Source organism: Bipolaris victoriae (genome assembly GCF_000527765.1).
Source record: "Bipolaris victoriae FI3 unplaced genomic scaffold scaffold_35, whole genome shotgun sequence".
Lineage (NCBI taxonomy): Eukaryota > Fungi > Ascomycota > Dothideomycetes > Pleosporales > Pleosporaceae > Bipolaris > Bipolaris victoriae.
This window is the reverse complement of record NW_014575357.1, coordinates 1-20,929: the sequence shown is the minus strand read 5'-3', so window position 1 is coordinate 20,929 and position 20,929 is coordinate 1. Positions and strand designations below refer to the sequence as shown.

The following is a 20,929-nucleotide window of genomic DNA, read 5'->3' as shown; positions in this document are numbered from 1 at the left end:
CTAGAATATCTTGTTGCATAACGATTGATTGTTCTTTTATCTTCAATAATTATTATACTGAGTATGACTGTATTAGGTATAATGGAAATAGTGGCGCACACTATTTTCCTAAAAGAGATGGTGGCCAAGATTGATAAAGGTATTAGGCGAAGATTTTCGAGGGAAGATTAGATAAACACGCGCAACCGCCCATTTGCTAGGACATGCTTTTTTTCAAGTGGGAGAATTGAATGATACTTTGTTGCTGGTTCTGATGCTGATGCTCTCCATATCCGATCCCTCATTCTTGTTCGCGCTGGGACTAAATTTCCAAAATTCCTTTAGCCTTGGACGCCTGGCAGATCGGCCCCAGATCTTTAGAAAGTTTGTTCCCAGTCAGCACAATGCTCTGGAGCGACTTGCTAGCGCAGAGCGCCTCAGGAACCGTGCCGGTCAGCTTGTTGTTCGAGACATCGAAGAGTTCGAGGTGGGGGAGGTAACCGATGGCGTCAGGGATGGAGCCGGACAACTTATTCCCGGAAGCCAGGAATTCCTTGAGTTGGATAGCGGAGCCCAGGGAGTCGGGGATGGGGCCGGAGAGGCGGTTGTTGGCGAGGACAAGGTATTCGCCGGGGAACGAGCCGATGGTGTTGGGAATTTGGCCAGAGAACTTGTTGTTGTTCAAGAAGAGGGCATCGAGACTGGGGTAGGCGGTGAAGACATTGTCGGGGATGGGACCGCTGAACTTGTTGAAGCGGAGGTCGAGGAACCCCAAGAGGTTGATCCTCAGTACGCTCTGCGGGAAAGGTCCAGAGAATTTGTTGTTGCTCAGGTCGATCTCGTAGAGATATTGCAGTTGGCTGAGATCAGGCACTTCGCCGCTGAACCCGTTGTCGTTGGCATGGAAGAGGGCGAGGTCAGTAAATTTGTCGAGAAAGCCAGACAATTTGAGGTTGCCAGTTAGTCCAAACTCGTTGAAATCAATGGAAGCGAGGCCCAGTTCGTTGGTGTTGGGGACGGTGTCGCAGTAAAAACCTGCCCACGAACATAAATCAGAGCCTGCGGCAGTCCAGTTAGAGAGAACCTGTTGAGGGCCGGATACGCGCTTGGCGAAGGCTTCAGCGGTATGCAAGTCGCGCAATAGGTTGGCAGGCATGTCCGCCGCCTCATTAGGTGGTGCAGCATCTCTGACGGGAGCAGCTTGACCAAGTGCAGCGAGGCCGGAGAGAATAAATGTAAACGTGTTGTGATGCATTTTTAATGATAGTGTGACGTCGATGAGGCGACTTGAATAAAACGAAGGGCTAGAGGGTTGGAGATCGATGTGCTGTGCGTTTTTCTTCGGGCACATCATTCAGGTTAAATATGAAGAGCAAGGTTTTACCATTCATTCGACTTACTGGACTGTGTGTCGTGAGGCGTTGTAATACGTCCGAAATGAATACCCGAAACATGTGCTGATGATTCTGGTTATCGTGTAATACTGCCGTCTTTGGTATAGCGCCCTGGCGAGGGATTCTCCGCTTGCAGGTAGTTACCGCTCGCGAGGAGACATCTTGACTTTGAATATCATGATCCTTGTAGTTAAAAATCAAGCCTCTGTGGTGAATTTACTTTGTAGTTATGTAAACTTCGAGAACCATCTGTAGCGAAGAGAAAATATCAGTCCAGCTTACTGGTGAGAAAAAACGTGATTAAGGTTTCACATATAGGATCGAAGGGTGTAGCCACTACTGAAGCAGTGCTCTTATGAAGTATGAAAACGCGAATTGACAGCAATTTAGAGATTAGGGCTATCGTTAAATGCATTTTACGCAGCGATTCCTCGAGATATAATCAACTACTGATACCTGGCGATGTCTCCATGAGTCAACAATGTCAAAATCTCAGATCCTAAATCCAGTCCGTGATTGAGATCGTCGGCTTACCACCTCATGATAGTTTGATTCAGTTGCTGACATGAGATGCTCTAGCACTCCAAAGTTCGCACAAAAAGCCCTACAGGTAGCTGATCTCACATAGGAGGGGCGTAAACATTGCAGTGGTCGATACGGGTGAAGAAATGACTTGCGCGAAAAACTTCAATGGTTAAATGCTAGAGTCAGACTGTAACTTTCGGAAGCTCGCCATATCTGAGGGTCGTTGGCAGTGGTTACTACGGCGTTCCTAGAATACACTCAATCTTTTACTATTCTTGTCTAGCAAAAGCAACGCATCATGTTGTTTACATGTTCCAATGCTACAAATGTCAAGCTGAGGGGTACAAAAAGGAGTGGGGGGCTGGAGAGCCTTGAAATCATTGTACGCAAATGTACATTTACATGCTTGTGATGCTAGAATTGCTATTATTAGCGACTGACCCAAAGTTTAGTGCCTTGGTAAATTACGGGTAAGCACATCAGTGGCCCTTGGGCCTAAGCTGCCCCATGCTCGAGCCTTCTTTCTGCAGAGCCATGGATCAACCAGGGACATGTCAACCCAAAAGGGCACAGGTGAAAGCAAAGACGGTGAGTACAAGCACGCACTGCGGGCATCTGGAAGTAGGACTGAGTTCCGTAAATGTATGTGTACACACCAGTTTCCCCTCACACGCTGTCCAAAGATTGGTTGTGGATAAACGGACCGATCGGCGAAACTATTCAAGCGGACCGGAATCTAGCCAGATAAATAGACCAACTCAATTCCACAAATATTACATTATGGATGACCAGTTCATCCTATATCACTGTGTAATATAGTAGGAGAATGCTGTTTTCTTCACGAAAATCATACCGATACAATGATGTAGCCAGATAACATTAGCTGGATTAAATATAGGACGAAAAACTGTATATACGCACCGAGGATGAATCCTTGTTTATGGATGTTACCGCTCAAACAACCCTTAAACTTTTTGAGGCACCGGGCTGAATGACCTTAATCTCCTTGAGAATCTCAGTCACGATGCGCTCCTGCCCCTCCTTGCCCGCCGCATCTGTCACCAGTGGACTCGGTTCCTCGATCATGCAGTCGTTCAGATACTTGCCATGCGTCTCCATGCCCGAAGCACCTGCGTGCACTGGTGTTCTACTGCCCACCTCTGTCGAGTGTGCCACCGGCAGCCTGAAGAACCAAAACCCCCAGCCTGTAACATCACGCGCTAGCGCTGATGAGCTCAAGCTTGGGTTGACAATGTTGATGGTTAGGGGAAACTCGCTAGCCGAAGGATGGTTAGCAACAGGGCGCACGATTAGCAGTTGTATGAGCTTAGATATGGGATGCTGTTGTGACCGGTATTTCTTGCATGTCTCTCTATCGGACAGCGCAATTAGAATATGGCCGTTAGGAGCGGGACGCTGGGGAAATTTCGTATGGTCGTAGGCGGCAGACTCCGTAATGGTAAACGTGGGTCGAGTATTGAATCGGGTAGCTGTATCACGCATCTTAGCCATCATATTAGCCATCGGCAGCGTTATGGCGATAACCATGGAGGCCGGTCCGCTCGAGCTACATGTCCAAAGCGATGAACATCTCGAGAACATGCTTCGTGACTCTCTTTCTGTCTCGAGCGCACAGCAGTGTTGCTCTGCGCCCAAGATACCACGAGAATTAGGCGGTGTTGTCGATGCGGAGCACAAAGTGTACGTCGTTACTGGACTGCGCATCGCCGACGTGAGCACCTTTCTCATGGCTGTTTTTGGGGGTCCCACAGCTAACGTGTATGCGGTGGCGGAAAAGGTAAAGTTGACTTGTGGCTGTTTCTGAGAATACGAGAGCAGATGCTAACATGACAACAGATAGCCGATGATGTAGAAAAGGTATATAGACTCGCCTGAGTTATGGCAGATGAATGCCGTCTAACATTTCTTTCATTTGTCATTGTTTCTCGGAAAACCGTGGTGCAATCAAATATCTTTGTGATCTTTGAATTTTGCCGTGATCGTCTGAGCTGGTAGAGGCTGCGAATTTGTGGCTTTTGACCTGACTTAAAGTTGTCATCGCACAATGAATCAAGAAAAAACACGGACAATGTGATAAATCGTGGTTTGAACCAAGGAACTACTGAATTTCTCAGCAGGATGATGGACAGCTTCAATATGATCATCTCGTAGCAGTTTTGGTCATGTGGGCTACCTATATCGCGAGTTTGGACCTGGCATCGGAATTCTGAATTGTGTTTACAGTTTCTCAGAGCTTCCATCCTTATCCTGCTAGATTGGAAGAATCAAAGTTACACCAAGATGGGGGTCCATATCCCTTAACGCTATTGGCATTTTAGTGGAGGGTCAGTTAAGTCTTGATGTTTGAAATTGTACTGCCAGAAAGAGAACGACATGCTCATCAAACGAAGAACGAGGAATGTTATACCTCAGAAGCGAGCAACAGCCTCATGCATGAGCTTGGTCGTTTTCGCGACATTTCTGACATCTGCTCGCGGTGCAACAGCATCTGATCCAAGTTCCTTAATATTTGTGACAACGTTCAGTGTCAAGGCTTCTGAGTGGGTATAGTTGACGACAACTTTGGCGCCAATGCCGCGGCCAGAGTTTATCACCAGTGTGACTCTATCATCGAGGAGGTAGGGGATATAAGGGGTAGTTAAAGAGGGCATGTTTGACTCCCGCAGTGATGACAGACCAAAGAGAATGATTGGGGTGGGAGGTAGTAGACAAGGAAGGGTGGCACTCAAATAGATAGTGTCAGAGTGGGTACAAGATGGCCAATGTATACCCATCCTCACTAGTTAGTACCCATGTGTACGCCGGCATAGAACTTGAACTAGACGGAGATTCTGGGCGAAAGGGCGTAAAGTCGTCATTCAGGATTCGTTGAAGCCACTATCACAGTGTTGGTCAATTGGCCTCGATCCATAGCTAGTGCCATTATAGTAGTCATGACATTAATTCCGTTTGGTAAAATGGTATACGATGCTCACGTCAGGAACACGGCGATTCGGCGTGTGGGAAAAGCGACATACGATATATTGAACGGGATAATGCGTATCGAGTAATGCTCAAACCTTTCTAAGGTGAACTGCTAATTTCAGAGAAAGGCTTCGAAGCCGTTTTTTCATGACCGTCTCCAATTGATACAGCTTGACTGTAGAGAAGGGGAAAGATGCTTCGCCTTCTTCTTGCTGCCCGCACAATGTGAACACTCCTGGCGTCATTTCTGGAGATTCTGTAGATATGTAGCGCTTAGTGTGGGTTGCTAGCTGTTTCACCAGGCGCTGTACGCGGTGGAGCTCACCCATGACCCGCTGTGCAGCTACACGCTGTGCATCTTCTTCCGCGGCATTGGCCTTTGATTTTCGAACTTCGGATTCGCTTGCGGCTGCGCCGTAAGAGTCGAGAATCTTGAAGATGATGAGTGAGATTATTGTGAGAAGGTAGCCGTCAGCTGAACACTGACACTGCAGCATTGTACCAACTTGGTTAATGTACCGCTTGTTTGCTTCAATGACTAGGTCTAGGGCTGGTCCGGTCGCATTGATCACTCCGTCTTGTTTGAGGAGCTTACAGGAGATATTTGGGGAGCCGAAAGTAGGTTGGTGGAACTGTTGTTGCATGATTTTTGTAGCTTGCGTAAGGCATGTGTCGAGCGCTGGGATGGTGGCATTTGAAGCTGAGGATTGTGACTCGGTACATGATTCGAGTAAGGGAGGCGTGTCAACGGTAGATGTTTCATGGACTGTGGGGGCCCAGAGGCTCACGGAAGATGGCAGGTTGTCATCCAGGTCCCTGGCCAGATTTACGGGTGATGCAGCGTCAGACCCGAATCCAGGAGAACTTGACGATGTACAAGACATAGTCGCGGCATGCATGGATTGGGCCATGAAGATATCGTTGCTGGGTGTGGTAGAAGTCCAGTCGTAGGCAGATTGACTAGAATTGTCTCCAGAAAAGAAAGGTGTTGGGGTGAGCAATTGGTGCATATAGGTGTCGTTGTCGGTCGAGTGAGTGGATGGAATTGTAGTAGTCGTGCTAAATGATGAATCGAAGTCGAATGGTTCCCATTGTAGCATCGATGTAGCAAGGGGAGGAAAGGCAGCCGAGTCTGGGCGACGGCCAGCGCGTTTGTTGACCTGATAATGGCAAGGAGTACCACGCCTCTGGCAACGTGAGCATGTTGGCTTCTGTTTGTGACATTTCACCTTTGATGAGGCACAGGCGTCACAGCTATCACGCAACTTGAGTGCCATGCCGGTGATACTAGCCCGGTTTGCTTTTGAACACGAAGACAAAGAAGAGAGATGGGTTGGTCACAATCGTTGTGGATTGCGACCATATATGAGTGGTTGGTCTAGTTCTAGATTGCAATTATATAGGAGTATTTAGTCCGTACCGGTGAACATAGCTCTAGGATAAGAAATTACAATCGCCACTTCTACACAACGCGCCACCGTGTCGCCAATTTTGGGTACTACGTACATAGTGGAAGTTGTCAGACGTCACATTAGCCAGTCATAGGTAGCAATGGCTGATAACGGACCGCTAAACCGACGACGGCGCTATTAGAAGCATGAAGCTGCTTGACGACGACAAGACCGCCGTGGGCATCGTGGATGCTGCTAACAAGCTCGACTAGCTCATGTAATGTTAACAGGCCACTCCCGACCAACTGTAGTAGAGTCAAGTCACGCAGGCGTGCGAGCAGCTCAGTCTGACGTAAGACGGCGCCGGGCTCCGGCAGCAGGGGACATGTCAGAATCAGTATGGCGCTTCGCTGGGCCTTGAGGACGGGTAGGTGGGCGTGCAGTTCGGCTTCAATATGAGGGCGGACGGATCCAGGAACGGTTGCGGGTACGCGCATGAGGTACAGGACGGCGTCGTTTATTGTCTGTGGCGTGCCATGCGTTCGGTGACATAGGTAGAGGTTGTTATGGGTGGTGGCTGGTGTGACTGTGGCTGTGGCTATTGCTGTGGCTGTGGCGTTACTCTGCCTCTGAACAACGAAGATCAGGGCGGGGTGGCTTTCCGCTAGCGCTAAAATTACCCCCGCACCCGCCAAGCCACGTGACAGGAGTGGGCCCACTACATCGTCGACCCCAGCAACCTGAACCACTGTTACCACCACCTTTGGCAACGATAGGGCGGCATCGTGAGCCAGGCTCGTCCAGTCGATTTGTGCCAAGATAGGATTGTCTTGATCCCCACCGCCCATGGCCCCATCAAAGCTTGACCACAGTCGTTGCACTCGTTGGCTGCTCCAGTCGACCAAGAATCCTTCACCCTGGGGGCATTGCGATACAGCGGCCATGCGCAGCATACAAGGAGCCACAGTCTCAGACAAGAACATAGTTGCGTCTAGTTGGGCTAGTTGGCGAACGAAACTAGCGGAAAGGGCGGTGTGTGCAACGAAGCCAGCCCGTGGTTCGCGCAAGAAGCCGCCCATTGTTGTAAGACGAATAATCCGGCACAGCTGCGCCTCAGGCACGTCAGCCAGTTCGGCCACATCCTTGATAGACAGCCCGTCCTCTGCCTCGACTGGGAGATAGGCCAGTACTTGGAATTCGCCTAACCATTGCACACATGCTAGAAGCTGGTTCTACGCTCGTGTCAGCAAGTGTCTTGCAACAGATAACTACCTATCTCAGATTGGACTGGAAAATCTGAGGAGAGTTAGCCAGGGGGATGAAGGCGGCCGCACCTGGTTTGCAAGCCGCTGGACAAACATCATTGGCTCCAATTGGAAGAGCAGCGACTGGACGTAGTCCAAGGATGAGCAAATGCTCGCTGTGTCTGATGACCCTAGCCCGCTACGCACCGCATCGCGACATCGGTTTGCGACATGTTCAGCTGCACTCACAAGATCAGTGCCAAGTCTCGAATCCATGCTGGGCCTTGACAAGACCTAGGCGAACAAGAGCGATCAAAGGCGACTAAATACCCGTACGTGCACACGGGGTCCGTCTCTTCCATACTTGGACATCTGGTGGGCAGCATACGGCCTCAGGTTCTGGCCCGCAGGCTGTGTTGCAAGAGAGCCCCAAGTTTTGCGTTGCATTCAACATGGTCAGGTATGACTTGCATGCAACTCAGACCATGTTGCAGTCTTACGTCGAGGCTAAACAAAGTACACAATTGTAGATTGCCCCGCCAAGCCCCCTTATCTCCTTCGTGCGCAAGACTACTAGTCTTGATGATACCTTTCAGGCGCCAAATGGTTCCGCCAACCAAAAGATGCACTCTCAGCTTGTCGGCATTACCGAGAAGCTTGTCGGTAGGGCCGAGCAGCTCGCCGTTGCAGCCCGCTACCCACGTGAGAACCTCTTCTTTTCCATAATCCAGGAACCAGCATCATCATAGCCGAATACGAGCTATCCGCTACAGGCGCACCTGCTAGGCGTACTATGCAGGACATTAACATGAAGGGTATTGATAGCTGCAAACGCATGAAGAACATGTAAGCTAAGCTACTTGATTCTTCGAACCTTGTGCTATAAAAGGTGTGTCGTGCTTCAAGACCTAAATTTCTTATGGTCAATGTAGGCTTGCCAGAGGTATACATAGAACAAACTCGCACCAAATTTAGGTTTTTTCAAGTCGGTCGAATTTGATTTATTTATAACATTTGCCATTCTGCATAGTGCTTTGAGAGATTAAGAGTGTAAAGTATTCTAAGAGAATACGAGCCGTGAAGCTGTCGGGATCTTTAGGTCGTTAATTCGTCGTTAGCCTTGTATAGTGTGAGAAGAAGGAAACAGTGAAATCAAGACAGGCTTTGCATACTGCGTAACAATATAACATCTTCAAACACTGCATTTGCAATACTCGGGCTTGACGTCCTAAATCTTTTATATCGCTCGTTACCAGTAGATGAGTTAGCCTGTGGACCTTCCAGACCTCGGTTCCATGTCCACTTGCCTACCACGACCTGGTGCCACATCGGTTAGTACCAGTACTCAAGGCGCAGAGTCGGCGACTTGGTTAACCAGGGCCCAACTGTAGATGCAAGGCGCCCTGGATGAAATGCCTCGGCTCTGAGGTACGTTGCAATATCCAATTCACCCTCCTTGAACAAGCAGCTAACGTACGTCTGCAAACCCTTGCCCTGATCCAATGTTAGATGTCCAGCCAGGCTCTCTAGCATCCCAGGATAGCCATTACAGTGCGACCCTCGTCCATTCGCCTCCATCCACCCGGTCAGTGGACGTCCAAGCACTGGGTCATTGCCTCCATAGTACCGGGTAGGAACAAATAGTTTGATCTTCGGCACCGCCTTGCCCGGAGCAAGATTAAAGTAGTATAGGTAGCCCTTAAGCACCTTACTTAGCTTTCCAAAGTTGAGACCGGTCTCTAACTCTGACTCCGCAGGCACCTCGGCATCTTCAGGGAAAATCGTTTTCAAGCTCATTGATGGCTTTCACGAGAGACGCTAGCTGACCTAGAAGCCTCTAAACTTCGGGCGCAGCTATAACGCCTCCTAGTGTCATTATATGTCGTACTGACGCAAAGCTTGTCTGCGTAGTATGAAAGTGCAACTTGGGACGTGAAGTCTCGGATGCAACATTGTCCATAGTTGGCGATATTGGCGTGGGATTTCGGCCTTGTGGGCCTATGTTGAGGAACTGGCCGACAGCAGTGCGCGATGGCGTTGTGAAGGCGGTCGTTGGAGCCCCGCTATAGGATTCGCGCCTCAGCCTCAGCCCGTCTACACACATTGGGTGTAGAGCCAGCCTTGAACGTATTCCACGGGCGTTCCGTCTAGGGCCAAGAGCGACTTCCAAGCGCCAGTTGAGGAATGCTGCGCCAGCCCGGGGGTGCGCCCCATATACGGCATCGTCCAATGATAGTAGAATAGTAGTGCTTCGTACTGCTTCTCGAGAGTACATCCTGCCGCATCCATAATTGCAGCCAAATGGCGGCCTGTGAGGTGCCATCATGCGTCGTTGTTGCTATTCCTTAAGGGCAGGCACTTTTCTAATGCTTTCCAAGCTGTAGTCATTGCGCCGTGGAAGAGAAGTTACGTTTTGTTGAATCGAGAAGGTGGAGGTGAAGTTATTATCCAAGATAAAGCTTGATGGTTTGCGACACGTATGAAATAACAGATCTACGCAATGTTCTTTAAATGCACCACGACGTTTCCAAAACCCATAGGCAGTGGAATGTCATTCCTGTTTTTGAACCATGGATGGGTTATGAATAATGTAGTAAACTATTAAGTGGTACTGACCTCAGGTGATGTCGTTGACGCAAGCCATAAGAGCAACAGTGGGCTTTAGAAAGTTCTCAAGGGTGGCGGTAATAACTTTGGTGTTGTGACACGAGTCGATGTCGCCGCAATCAGTAAGCGACTCAAGATTTGGGGCGGCTCAATACTGCTCCCGTAAATTCCAAACCCGGGCAATACTACGTTCAACACAATTGTCAATTTCACGACTCTTAACAACACACTGCCCAACAATGGCTCATAGGTTGCCTTCACATACACTTCGACAGGTCCGAATGTGATTGCATCGCCTTTGGCAAGCACAGACAGTACTGTCAACTCAACCGGCTTAGATCCCTTTACATTGCTCCAGCCCCAGATTGCCAACACGATAGACCTGCGTTCTATCAGTAATGTAGTCACCGAGCTTGATACCTACCAAGCCGACGGATTTCGCGATACGTCCGCAACAGTCACGTTTTGAACTGATCCAGCTACCTTATTCGCTATCCACACTGCCTCAGACCAGGTCTACCTCAAATACAACATGACGGTCGAATACCTGGACTGGGTCAACTTCTATGTGCCGACCGCCAAGATATCTCTGACGCTTGCCGCAGTCCGAGGAGGAAATGTACTCGGCTTGGAAGAGAACCCAGAGGATCTGATTGTAGCGTCCATAAAACCGCGATTGTTTGACGCCGCTCAGGACGCAGCCATGTATGAGATGGTGGGGGAGTGGATCGACGCGGTTACTAAAGCTACCGGCGCAAACCGCCATCGCTTCTTGTATCAGAACTTTGCGGCTCCGTCGCAAAAGCCACTTTGTGACTATGAATAGCAAAGGATTTACTTTATAGAATCTGTGTCAAAGAGGTATGACCCTAGTCAGACATTCCAGAAGCTGGTTCTAGGGGGGGTTAAGATTAGCAAGGCTTGCTAGAGGAGTACATCGGGTATGCAAGGTTCATACTTTTGATGTGAGAATACAGCCAACTCATTACATTCGAAGATAGCCATTCTTATACACATAAAGTGTGCATATGGCTTCGCTAGTGCCTTAGGTGCCCACCATTGCGAAAACTTAGACAACCCTCAATACTACTTGTCGCATTCATGGACCTCGTTTTCCGTGTACGAAGAAACGCGATCTGATTGGCTCCAAGAAATCAGTATTTTCCGTTTTGGAGAGTACCCAATCACGTGACAGATATCAAGATTCCCGCCAGCCTAGCCAAAAACCGACTAGAAAGCGAGCTGAATACGAGCTCAAAAATCCAGCTAAAGAACGACCCAAGGGGTGGCTAAAGCACTAGCTCGAAGACTAGATCGACTAAGCAGAGTAGCTGGAGAATGAGCTGGAGAACGAGCTAAAAGGTCTACTCTCCGCAAGAGCGAATAGAGGCAAAGAGCGCGCGCCGCTCGTTCGCCTTACATCATATATAAAATAGGTACTTCACAGCCTAGCTGGCGAGGCTGAAGGGTGGAGCTAATATGTATCTACTCTGTCTATTGCCTAAGCTTCACCCCCTTTTAGCACTGCCAGGAGAGCTGTCAAGTAACTATTTTTTTATTTTCTCTACGCTTGACACAACACTACGCTCCATGTTTGCGGGACCACTAAGTTTAGCACCGCCGTCATGGATATCTTGTTTAAGGAGTGATCTATTCTTCATCTATACAATCTAGCTGAACATTGATACCCTTGACCCCTGCTCAGAAATTTCCACTGGACTCTACTTTTTGATAGCGTATGAACCAGACTCGATGTCTTCAAGAAGTGGCGTGTCCTTCGGTTGCCACCCAAGCTTCTTGTGCGCTTTCATCTCTGAAGCTCTATTCTTAGCCTTGAGAAACCACGCGATAGTTTCTCCAGATTTATCCAACGCTTCATCATAAGTGATGTCCTTGGTGGGCGTACCGGCCGAAGAATTGATAACATTCAACAGGGCACCCATGGTGACTTCGATTTATGATCCCACATTGAACACATCCCAAGCCTCGCCTTTTTCAAGTGCAAAAAGAATGAGACGGACAGCATCATCAACATGCACCGCTGTGGTGCGGTTCTTACCACCATCCACAGTAGGGATCCCGCCCATGACCTTTGCCATGCCCATGAAGCGTGCGATGCCGCTTCCACCACAGACATAGGCAAAGGGGGCCATACGAATGATCATGACGTGAACACCTCGCTCTTCTACCTGAGCGAGAGCATGGCTCTCGGCCTGAATGCGCAAACTGAGAGTGCTAGGCTCGGGAGGAGCGTCTTCATCTGTCTCATTTCCATTGGGATCGGCCTGTACGAATCAAGTACCCGAAATTGTGATCAGAGGCTTACTAGTGCCGGCCAAGCCGTCGCACATGGTATCGACGGCGGCGTTGTCAATAGGGAATGCGACCTCATACTTGCCTTAACCAAAGACATAGGCAGTAGCTAAGTTAACGACACTATCAGCCTTTTTGCTCTCCTTTCGGAGCGCATCCTAGGAGGCTAGATCGCCTCGAACGGGCTCAGCACCCAAGATGCGTAATTATGTGTCGCTTTCTTCATAGCGGGAAACAGCGCCTACATGTCGAGTGTATCATCAATCGATGTTGTCAGGAGGGAATGTGGTATGACACGTAACTACGAACCGTGTAACCGTCAGCAACGGCAAGTTGGATGAGAACGCTGCCAATGTATCCACTATCACCAGTAACAAACAAACGTCCTGGAATTATTTTTGTTATCTGTTGCAAATGGCAGCAATAATGAGTTAGGGGCGGAGCATTTATAGTTGGTGGATAGGATCAGAAAAGAATGCAGAAGCACAGTGAGCTAAGCTGTAACCAGATAACCTTTTTCCAACACGATATTGCAACCTTCTTCTTGCTCATTTGCGGTGCAACATGGTGTTGGCAAGTAAAGGGCCAGGGTCCGAGGGGCCCGGCTTTGCCGATACCTTGTTAGACTGGACCCCGAGGTATCTAGCTACCACAAGTGACAGATTGGGGATATGGGCTTCGGGGAATCGAGAGATTGAACAAGTTGAACGTCTGCTTATGTCGAATAAGCTAGCGGGTCAAATCAATGACAAGGCACCCTATGGAGGCTCATTATCACGGTCCCTCATGGTCTCTACCGACCTGCGAGCTCCAGTTGTCTTGTATCCCTATCTCGTGAACTCGCTTGGTACTATGTATTCTGGTGAGAAATAATGTAAAAGATCGAGAATAAAAGATTATGCGAAAAGCAATAGGTAGTTTGATTTGTAACTTCATTGGTCAAACCCCCAAAAGCCCAACCCTGGCTAGCTATCAAGGTGACTAAAAGGGGTTTGAAGGATCCGGCATCATTTCCAACATGCCTATATCTTCCTCCAGGGCCGTTACCGGCAAATCCAAAAACCGCAATTCCCCCGCGACATCCTCAAACTCTGAAAATCTATGCGCGTGATGAAACCACTCCCAGTGGTCATGTCGAGCACGCAACATGACCGGACGCGTTGAATGTTCCATGTCAACTTCAATGGTGGATTACGACAAATCGCAATGATACGTTGAGAAGCTGCACTCGCTCAATCGCAAGGACCCACTATGCAGAAAGCGCTGGGGAGTGAAATCATGGTATTGTTATTTCCTTAGAGTCGCAAGCTCCGCCTGCTCATCAAGGGCAATGGGATACATCGCTCAAGCAATCTTAACAAAAGCTTCATCATCTACCGTGGCAAATCAATGGTCGCTGTGTGCTCTCGATCACAATGATTCGCATTGTTAGAATTGAAGACCTAACGTCCATCCCTGTGTGGCGGGACACCCTGCGTGACGGGACGCCACAGACACTCCCTAACACAATAAGCGCAATAATAGGTTAGAAGAACAGATATCCTTAGAATAGCAGCCTTAAGCTATATAGTCTATTCTCTCTTAGTATCTTTTAGAAATAGGCTCTATTTACTATATAATATAATAATTTTATATAAGCGTTACGTAACTACCTTACTTTAGCTAGTAGTAGGTACTTTAAAAGCTTATATATCTTAACGAAAGTCTATTAGTATATAGCTTATTTTATTATTATCCTATCCTAAGTACTATACTTAAGCTTAGGAGGTTATTATGCTTCTGTGCTAATTTTGAGTCCGCCTGCTAGACATGCTAGATGAAGAGGCCCTGCACACCTAGCTTAAAGTAGCTTAGCTGTAATCTATCGCTGCTGACGCTAGAACTATGGCTGTGCGGTGCTTGCCAAGCGCTCTAGGATACTCGAAAACCGGCTCGGATTAGGAGCAGGGCCCTTGTCCGACCCACCACGTTCTCGTGCTCTCGAGCACATCGCGACCGATACATATACCAAGCCGTAGCCGAATACTACTTTAGCTCGTTAAAGGAGAATATGGCAGGAGACAGAGGCTAGCTGGTATAATACAGAACACTAAGATCCGAGTCTAGGCTTCGGCAAGCGGAGTCACTGTTACTGGAAGAACGCCGTCGTTGCAAGCGCGTACAAAGGTGGAAAGGGTCTGCATATCTTGAGGATACAGTTGTTGCACGGCCATACAACGAATGGCTCCTTGCACAAATATTACAATCATTAGGGGCGTGGCAAGGTGCTCCAGTTTTGATCTCAGGGGGTATGAAGAGTTTGGATCGTCGATGCTCATGAGCGCTGGTAAGGGTAGAGCAGAGATATAATGGTAGCTGTGATTGGTAAGGTACTAAGGCTGCATGCCGTCCTTTGCCATCGATAATGACCCTTATGTCTCTTCGTAACGTCAGCCAGTGCGGACGTTCATGGCAACCCTATGGCTGGTGCGGGTCGGCTGCCCTCCCTGCTAGCGTGATTAGGATATTCGTCCGTTAGTCTGGTCACTTGCAAATCCGCCTCTGTTAAGGACAATGCGCTGCAATCAATATATCTTGCAGTAAGCGATAAAATGTTGAGATGCCTCACTTCAAAGGTACGCAAGGTTTGGTCGTTCTGTCGCATGACTTGCGCCCTGCACCTCTCGCCGTCGCAACAAAAGCAAAATGCAAGAGTTCTTCGAGTCTTGCGATGTCTTTATTGTTCACTTTCAACTACGACTGCTTTTAGCCTTTTGGGTCGCGGCCAAGAATCCAATATTTCGCGTATTTGCTTACTTGCAGCATTTGAAGCTGAGCCCACAGCGGCAGATCACAATTCTGTCGCTACCTTAAAGCCTCGCAAATGTATATCCACCATTTCCTCCCTCTCACAACAGCTGTTTGCCACTTCTCCCATCTATTATGTCTTGGAAAACCGTCTCAAGGCCAAATTCGGCCAAAAGGATCTGCCAACATCCCCGCGTGTTGAGGCCTTGCCATCCATTACCCCACATGCACGGGCCGCTCCTGATGCCACGTCTCCGCCCATTCTACCAGCACGCCTCTGGAACCAAGCATACGACCAGGCAAAGACAAGCGGTTCGAGAACCGTTGATATCTACGAAAAAATCTTGTCTGCTCGGCTGAGCGAACAAGATGCAGACGCTTTCAACCCCCATCACTCTGCAGATCTCGCGTCGCAGCAGAACGAGATTGCACAGGACGCAGGTAAAAGGCGGATGCAGATGCAGCAGCTCGTTCAGAATGGGCTACGCAGAACGGAGAAGGATGCCAAGGTGAAGCAGGGGATGGAAGATGGCATCCAGGCCGCCATGGCTGTGAAAGAGGTTGTGGACAAAGCGATCCAGGCGTCGCCCGAAGCGGCTGTCGCCTGGGTGGGTGTCTGCTTCGCGCTTGAGGTTTGTACTGCTGCCACTAATACAATCGTCTAGCACTAATGTGCATGGCTAAGATTCTGATGAACCCGCTCACCCAGGCGAGCTCTAACCGGCAAGGCATCTCCTATGTTGTGTCGAGGATGGACTGGTACTGGAACCTTTCGAGCCTCTTACTAGACGAGAATATGACTGAGGCGCATTCTTCAGGCCTGCGTGATGAGCTCGAGAAGGTCGTTATCCAGCTCTATGCGAAGCTGCTGCTCTACCAGATGAAGAGCGTGTGCTACTACCACCGTAGACGGCTTTCGGTGTTTGCACGAGACCTTATTAAGCTGGATAATTGGGATGGCGAGCTAAGCGACATACAAGCAGCCGAGGCGGCAGTGCAGGCGAACTCGGCGCAGTACAATACGCTCTCGATCCGGACTCGGCTCGGCGCGATTGCTGAAACGGCCAAGTCTCAGAATGTTAAGCTGGACAGCATTGGCTCAGCCATTCGGGAGCAGACCAAGCAGCAGGAGAGGATGCACGAGACAAGCGCGGACAACAAGTGCCTAGCGGACCTGCGCCTTACCGATCCTCGCGACGACAAGAAGCGTATTGAGGAGACTAAAGGCGGACTACTAAAGGACTCATACCGCTGGGTTCTCGACAACCCGGACTTCCGACAATGGCGCGATAGACCACAGAACCAACTGTTGTGGGTCAAGGCTGATCCTGGCAAAGGGAAGACGATGCTGATATGTGGGATTGTTGACGAACTACAGAGCTCGATCGGCGCAACAGGCCTTCTGTCGTACTTTTTCTGTCAGGCAACCGACTCGCGTATCAACAGCGCCACAGCCGTGCTACGAGGTCTGCTGTACATGCTTGTTAATCAGCAGCCATCGCTCGTCTCGCACATACGGAAGAAGCATGACCACGCAGGCAAAGCGCTCTTCGAGGATGCGAATGCTTGGTTTGCCTTGTTGGAAATCTTCACAAATGTTCTGCAAGACCCGAGCTTAAAGACCACGTATTTGATCATTGATGCACTTGACGAGTGCGTAATGGATTTGCCGAAACTCTTAGACTTTATTGCGCAGAAGTCGTCTATATCTCCTCGTGTTAAGTGGATAGTTGCTAGCCGCAACGAGGCTTTTATTGAGCAGAGACTGCAACTTGACGATTCCGGAACCAGGCTGAGTCTAGAGCTCAAACAAAACGCGGCGCAAGTATCCCGTGCCGTTGATGCGTATATCGACCATTGCCTTTCGGAACTACCAGAAATTCAACACGACAACATCCTCCGAGAGTCGGTGCGGGACAAAATGCAACAAAAGGCTAGTGGCACTTTTCTCTGGGTGTCTCTTGTCGTTAAAGAGCTGAAAGAGGTGATGGCTTGGGAGGTGCTACAAGTTCTCGAAGAAGTGCCAACACAGTTGAAAGACCTATATCGTCGGATGTTGAAGCAAATAGAACGGTTGCAGCGTCAATATCCAGAACTTTGTCGGCAAGTTCTCTCTACTGTCATAGCAGCTTACCGTCCGCTACGCCTACAAGAGCTGCATAGTTTATCCGGCTTGCCCACCCAGGCCCGGGACGTAAATGAAGCCATTACTGCGATTGTAAAGATGTGCGGCTCATTCCTGACGATACAAGAAGGTAGTGTCTACATCATCCATCAGTCAGCTCGAGACTTTCTATCTAGTGAAGCAAGCCATAACATCTTGCCGTGTGGGGTTGGGGATGTTCACCATTCTATCGTCTTGAGATCGCTCCAAGCCATGTCTAAGACGCTCAAACGGGACGTGTACAGCTTGCATGCGCCAGGGTATCCTGCGGAGCAAGTGGAATCGCCAGATCCAGACCCTTTGGCGGCGTCACGTTATTCGTGCATCTACTGGATCGATCACCTCTGTGACTGGAGCTTCAGTTCTTCTGTGAATTCCTCGATTGACCTGCAAGATGGGGGCGCTGTTCACGAATTTCTAAGGAAGAAATACCTCTACTGGCTTGAGGCTCTTAGCTTGTGCAAAAGCATGCCGAAAGGAGTAATCTCAATGGCAAAACTTGAGGCGTTAGTCAATGTAATCCTTCAACCCGCAGGGCTACTCATGCATTGCGCGTACTAATTTAGTCTAGGGAAAAGCAGATGCAACTAAGCTGATTGCGCTGGTTCGAGATGCGCGCCGATTCATTATGGCTCACAAGTGGGCGATAGAGAACAGTCCTCTGCAGGCATACGTATCCGCACTTGTGTTCAGCCCGGCGGGCAGCTTAGTAAGGAGTCATTTCAAGGAAGGAGAATCACAAAGGATTACGATAAAGCCGAGTATAGGAGATCAATGGAGTGCCTGCTTACAGACGCTTGAGGGGCATAGCCATCGGGTCAGGTCAGTTGCCTTCTCGCACGACTCGGCGCGGCTCGCATCCGGGTCAAGCGACAACACAATTAAGATCTGGGATGCGAGCAGTGGCGAGTGCCTATCGACGTTTAAGGGCGATATCGATCTAGTCTTCTCAGTCGCCTTCTCGCACGACTCGATGCGGCTCGCATCCGGGTCAAGCGATAACACAGTCAAGATCTGGGATGCGACTAATGGCGAGTGCCTGTTAACGCTGGAGGGGCATAGCTATCGGGTCGGCTCAGTAGCCTTCTCGCACGACTCGATGCGGCTCGCATCTGGGTCAAGCGACAACACAGTCAAGATCTGGGATGCGAATAGCGGCGAGCGCCCGTCGAGACTTAAGGGGCATAGCGATTGGGTTAACTTAGTCGCCTTCTCGCACGACTCGATGCGGCTCGCATCTGCTTCAAGCGACAACACCGCTAAGATCTGGGATGTAAGTAGTGGCGAATGCCTATCAACACTGCAGGGGCATAGCGGTTGGATTAGGTCAGTCGCCTTCTCGCACGACTCGATGCGGCTCGCATCTGGGTCAAGCGACAACACCGTCAAGATCTGGGATGCGACTAATAGCGAGTGCCTGTTAACGCTGGAGGGGCATAGCGATTGGGTTAGGTCAGTAGCCTTCTCGCACGACTCGATGCGGCTCGCATCTACGTCAGGCAACACGGTCAAGATCTGGGATATAAATAGTAGCGAGTGCCTATTAACGCTAGAGGGGCATAGCGGTGCAGTCTCGTCAGTCGCCTTCTCACACGACTCGACGCGGCTCGCATCTGGGTCAAGCGACAACACCGTCAAGATCTGGGATACGACCAATGGCGAGTGCCTGTTAACGCTAGAGAGGCATAGCGGTGCGGTCTCGTCAGTCGCCTTCTCACACGACTCGATGCGGCTCGCATCTGGGTCAAGCGACAACACCGTTAAGATCTGGGATGCGAGCAGTGGTGAGTGTCTCCAGACACTTAGTATTGGCAGGCCACTCTACTGCATCTCATTTGACATCTTCAGCTCATCCCTTCACACGGATATTGGCACTATCGAGATCAACGTTCCCCCACGCGTTGCAAGTCCACTGCCTTTCCATTCAGAACTCCAGAGTCCTCAATATCAAGGCTTAGCTTTAAGCGCAGATGGCGTATGGATAACATATAATTCAGAGAATCTATTATGGCTTCCCTCTGATTATCGACCGGCATGCTCCGCAGTGTCAGGAGAGACGATTGTAGTTGGTGTTGGAACCGGAAGAGTGTGGATATGTAATGTCCAGCTTAACATATCTTCACGCTCCAAATTTGGAGTGCTTATGTAGGGATGATATTCTTACCTATATTTTCCATTGTTTCTAGTGCATAGAGAGGGCTGAGGATTAATGTAGATATATAGCTTTCCAATTTGCCAGAGCGAAGCTTCGAGCACTTAATCGTAGTGAATATTCGCCACTTGAGCCCTGGTAAAGTAGATCAACACCTTAATCACGCTAGCAAGAGGGGATGGCCGACCCGCACTAGCCACATGGTTGCCATGAACGTCCGCACTAGATGGCATTGTGGAGAGATAGAAGGGTGATTATTGATGACATGACGGCACGCAGACGTGAATAGCGTAGTACCTTGCTAAGCTTAGCTACTACTAGACCTCTGCTCTACCCTTACCAGCGCTCATGAGCATCGACGATCCAAACTATTCATCACCCTTAGAGATCAAAGTGAAGCACCTTGCCACGCCCCTAATGATTGCAGTGCTTATGCAAGGAGCTGTTCGATGTATGACCGTACGACAGCTGTATCCCCAAAATATGCGCACCCTTCCCACCTTTGCACGCGCTTGCAACGATGGCGTTTTTCTAGAAGCGACATTCGGCTACTACTCGGTATGTGTATCGGTTGCGATGTGCTCGAAAAGTATGAGGACGCAGTGGGTCGGACGAAGGATGAGGGGCGGGTCTGCAGAGCTGTAGGACGGCGCGATGGGTTAGCTCTTTGGGATAAATGCTTTCACGTTAGCTATGATTATCCATTGTACTGCGTCTTGAAGTCGGACGATAGCTGTAATTGTTAGAGGCTGGTTACGGTTTCAATGCTAGGTGTGTTCGTTGACATGAGCTATACGCCAGGCCTTCCGACCTAGCCCTGCTCCTAATCCAAGCCAGTTTTCGGGTGAAGTGGAGCGCTTAGCAAAGCGCCACTCAGCCACTCAGCCACAGATCCAGCGTCAGCAGCGATAGATTACGGCTAAGCTACTTTAAGCTAGGTGGGCGGGTCTTCTCTATCTAGCACTTCTAGTAAGCGGTCTTATATTTAGCACAGACGCACAACAGCCTCTTAAGCTTAAGTATAATACTTAGAATAGAATAATAATATAATAAGCTATAAGTTAATAGACTTTTAATAAGATATATAAGCTTTTAACGTGCCTACTATATTACACGGGGTTGGGATCTATACTTCTCTGTCCTGGTCCGCACTAAGGTAGGCGAGTATTACGCTAGTGTTCCGTNAGAGTTTGTCTGGCGATGCAGTGGAGTGGTGTGCTTAGATAGAAGGTAATAATGGTTCGACAACTACTAATCTATATTAAATAGACTAACGAGTAACAATCTTATTAAGTAAAGTAACTAGTAAGAAAGTACTATTTAAGTTGACCACAACGAGAGTAAATAATAAAATCCATCTATCCTTATATCCTTATTACTTCTAGTCT

The 20,929-nt window shown here is 49.2% G+C and overlaps 7 protein-coding genes across 7 annotated transcripts; 2 read left to right on the top strand and 5 right to left on the bottom strand.

Annotated features, from left to right (window-relative positions):
• Positions 1 to 301: 301 nt before the first annotated feature.
• Positions 302 to 1,234, bottom strand: COCVIDRAFT_97353 (hypothetical protein; the record flags this gene model as incomplete). The annotated part of the gene is made up of 1 exon (XM_014701901.1): positions 302 to 1,234. The coding sequence occupies one exon, from the start codon at positions 1,232 to 1,234 to the stop codon at positions 302 to 304; it is 933 nt and encodes a 310-aa protein (XP_014557387.1).
• A 1,618-nt stretch (positions 1,235 to 2,852) lies between these two features.
• COCVIDRAFT_97187 (hypothetical protein) lies at positions 2,853 to 3,500 on the bottom strand (the record flags this gene model as incomplete). The annotated part of the gene is made up of 1 exon (XM_014701900.1): positions 2,853 to 3,500. One exon carries the CDS (start codon positions 3,498 to 3,500, stop codon positions 2,853 to 2,855), a length of 648 nt encoding a protein of 215 aa, XP_014557386.1.
• Positions 3,501 to 4,972: 1,472 nt separating this feature from the next.
• Positions 4,973 to 6,160, bottom strand: COCVIDRAFT_37071 (hypothetical protein; the record flags this gene model as incomplete). The annotated part of the gene is made up of 1 exon (XM_014701899.1): positions 4,973 to 6,160. One exon carries the CDS (start codon positions 6,158 to 6,160, stop codon positions 4,973 to 4,975), a length of 1,188 nt encoding a protein of 395 aa, XP_014557385.1.
• Positions 6,161 to 6,414: 254 nt separating this feature from the next.
• COCVIDRAFT_97229 (hypothetical protein) lies at positions 6,415 to 7,794 on the bottom strand (the record flags this gene model as incomplete). The annotated part of the gene is made up of 3 exons (XM_014701898.1): positions 6,415 to 6,992; positions 7,116 to 7,506; positions 7,609 to 7,794. The coding sequence occupies 3 exons, from the start codon at positions 7,792 to 7,794 to the stop codon at positions 6,415 to 6,417; spliced, it is 1,155 nt and encodes a 384-aa protein (XP_014557384.1).
• Positions 7,795 to 8,048: 254 nt separating this feature from the next.
• Positions 8,049 to 8,267, top strand: COCVIDRAFT_97251 (hypothetical protein; the record flags this gene model as incomplete). The annotated part of the gene is made up of 1 exon (XM_014701897.1): positions 8,049 to 8,267. A coding segment is annotated over one exon (219 nt), but the record flags the coding sequence as incomplete, so codon positions are not given.
• Positions 8,268 to 8,850: 583 nt separating this feature from the next.
• On the bottom strand, positions 8,851 to 9,315 carry COCVIDRAFT_25930 (hypothetical protein; the record flags this gene model as incomplete). Its single annotated transcript, XM_014701883.1, has 1 exon — positions 8,851 to 9,315. The coding sequence occupies one exon, from the start codon at positions 9,313 to 9,315 to the stop codon at positions 8,851 to 8,853; it is 465 nt and encodes a 154-aa protein (XP_014557369.1).
• Positions 9,316 to 10,657: 1,342 nt separating this feature from the next.
• On the top strand, positions 10,658 to 19,538 carry COCVIDRAFT_25929 (hypothetical protein; the record flags this gene model as incomplete). Its single annotated transcript, XM_014701882.1, has 4 exons — positions 10,658 to 10,830; positions 15,188 to 15,857; positions 15,911 to 17,905; positions 17,961 to 19,538. The coding sequence occupies 4 exons, from the start codon at positions 10,658 to 10,660 to the stop codon at positions 19,536 to 19,538; spliced, it is 4,416 nt and encodes a 1,471-aa protein (XP_014557368.1).
• Positions 19,539 to 20,929: the final 1,391 nt, after the last annotated feature.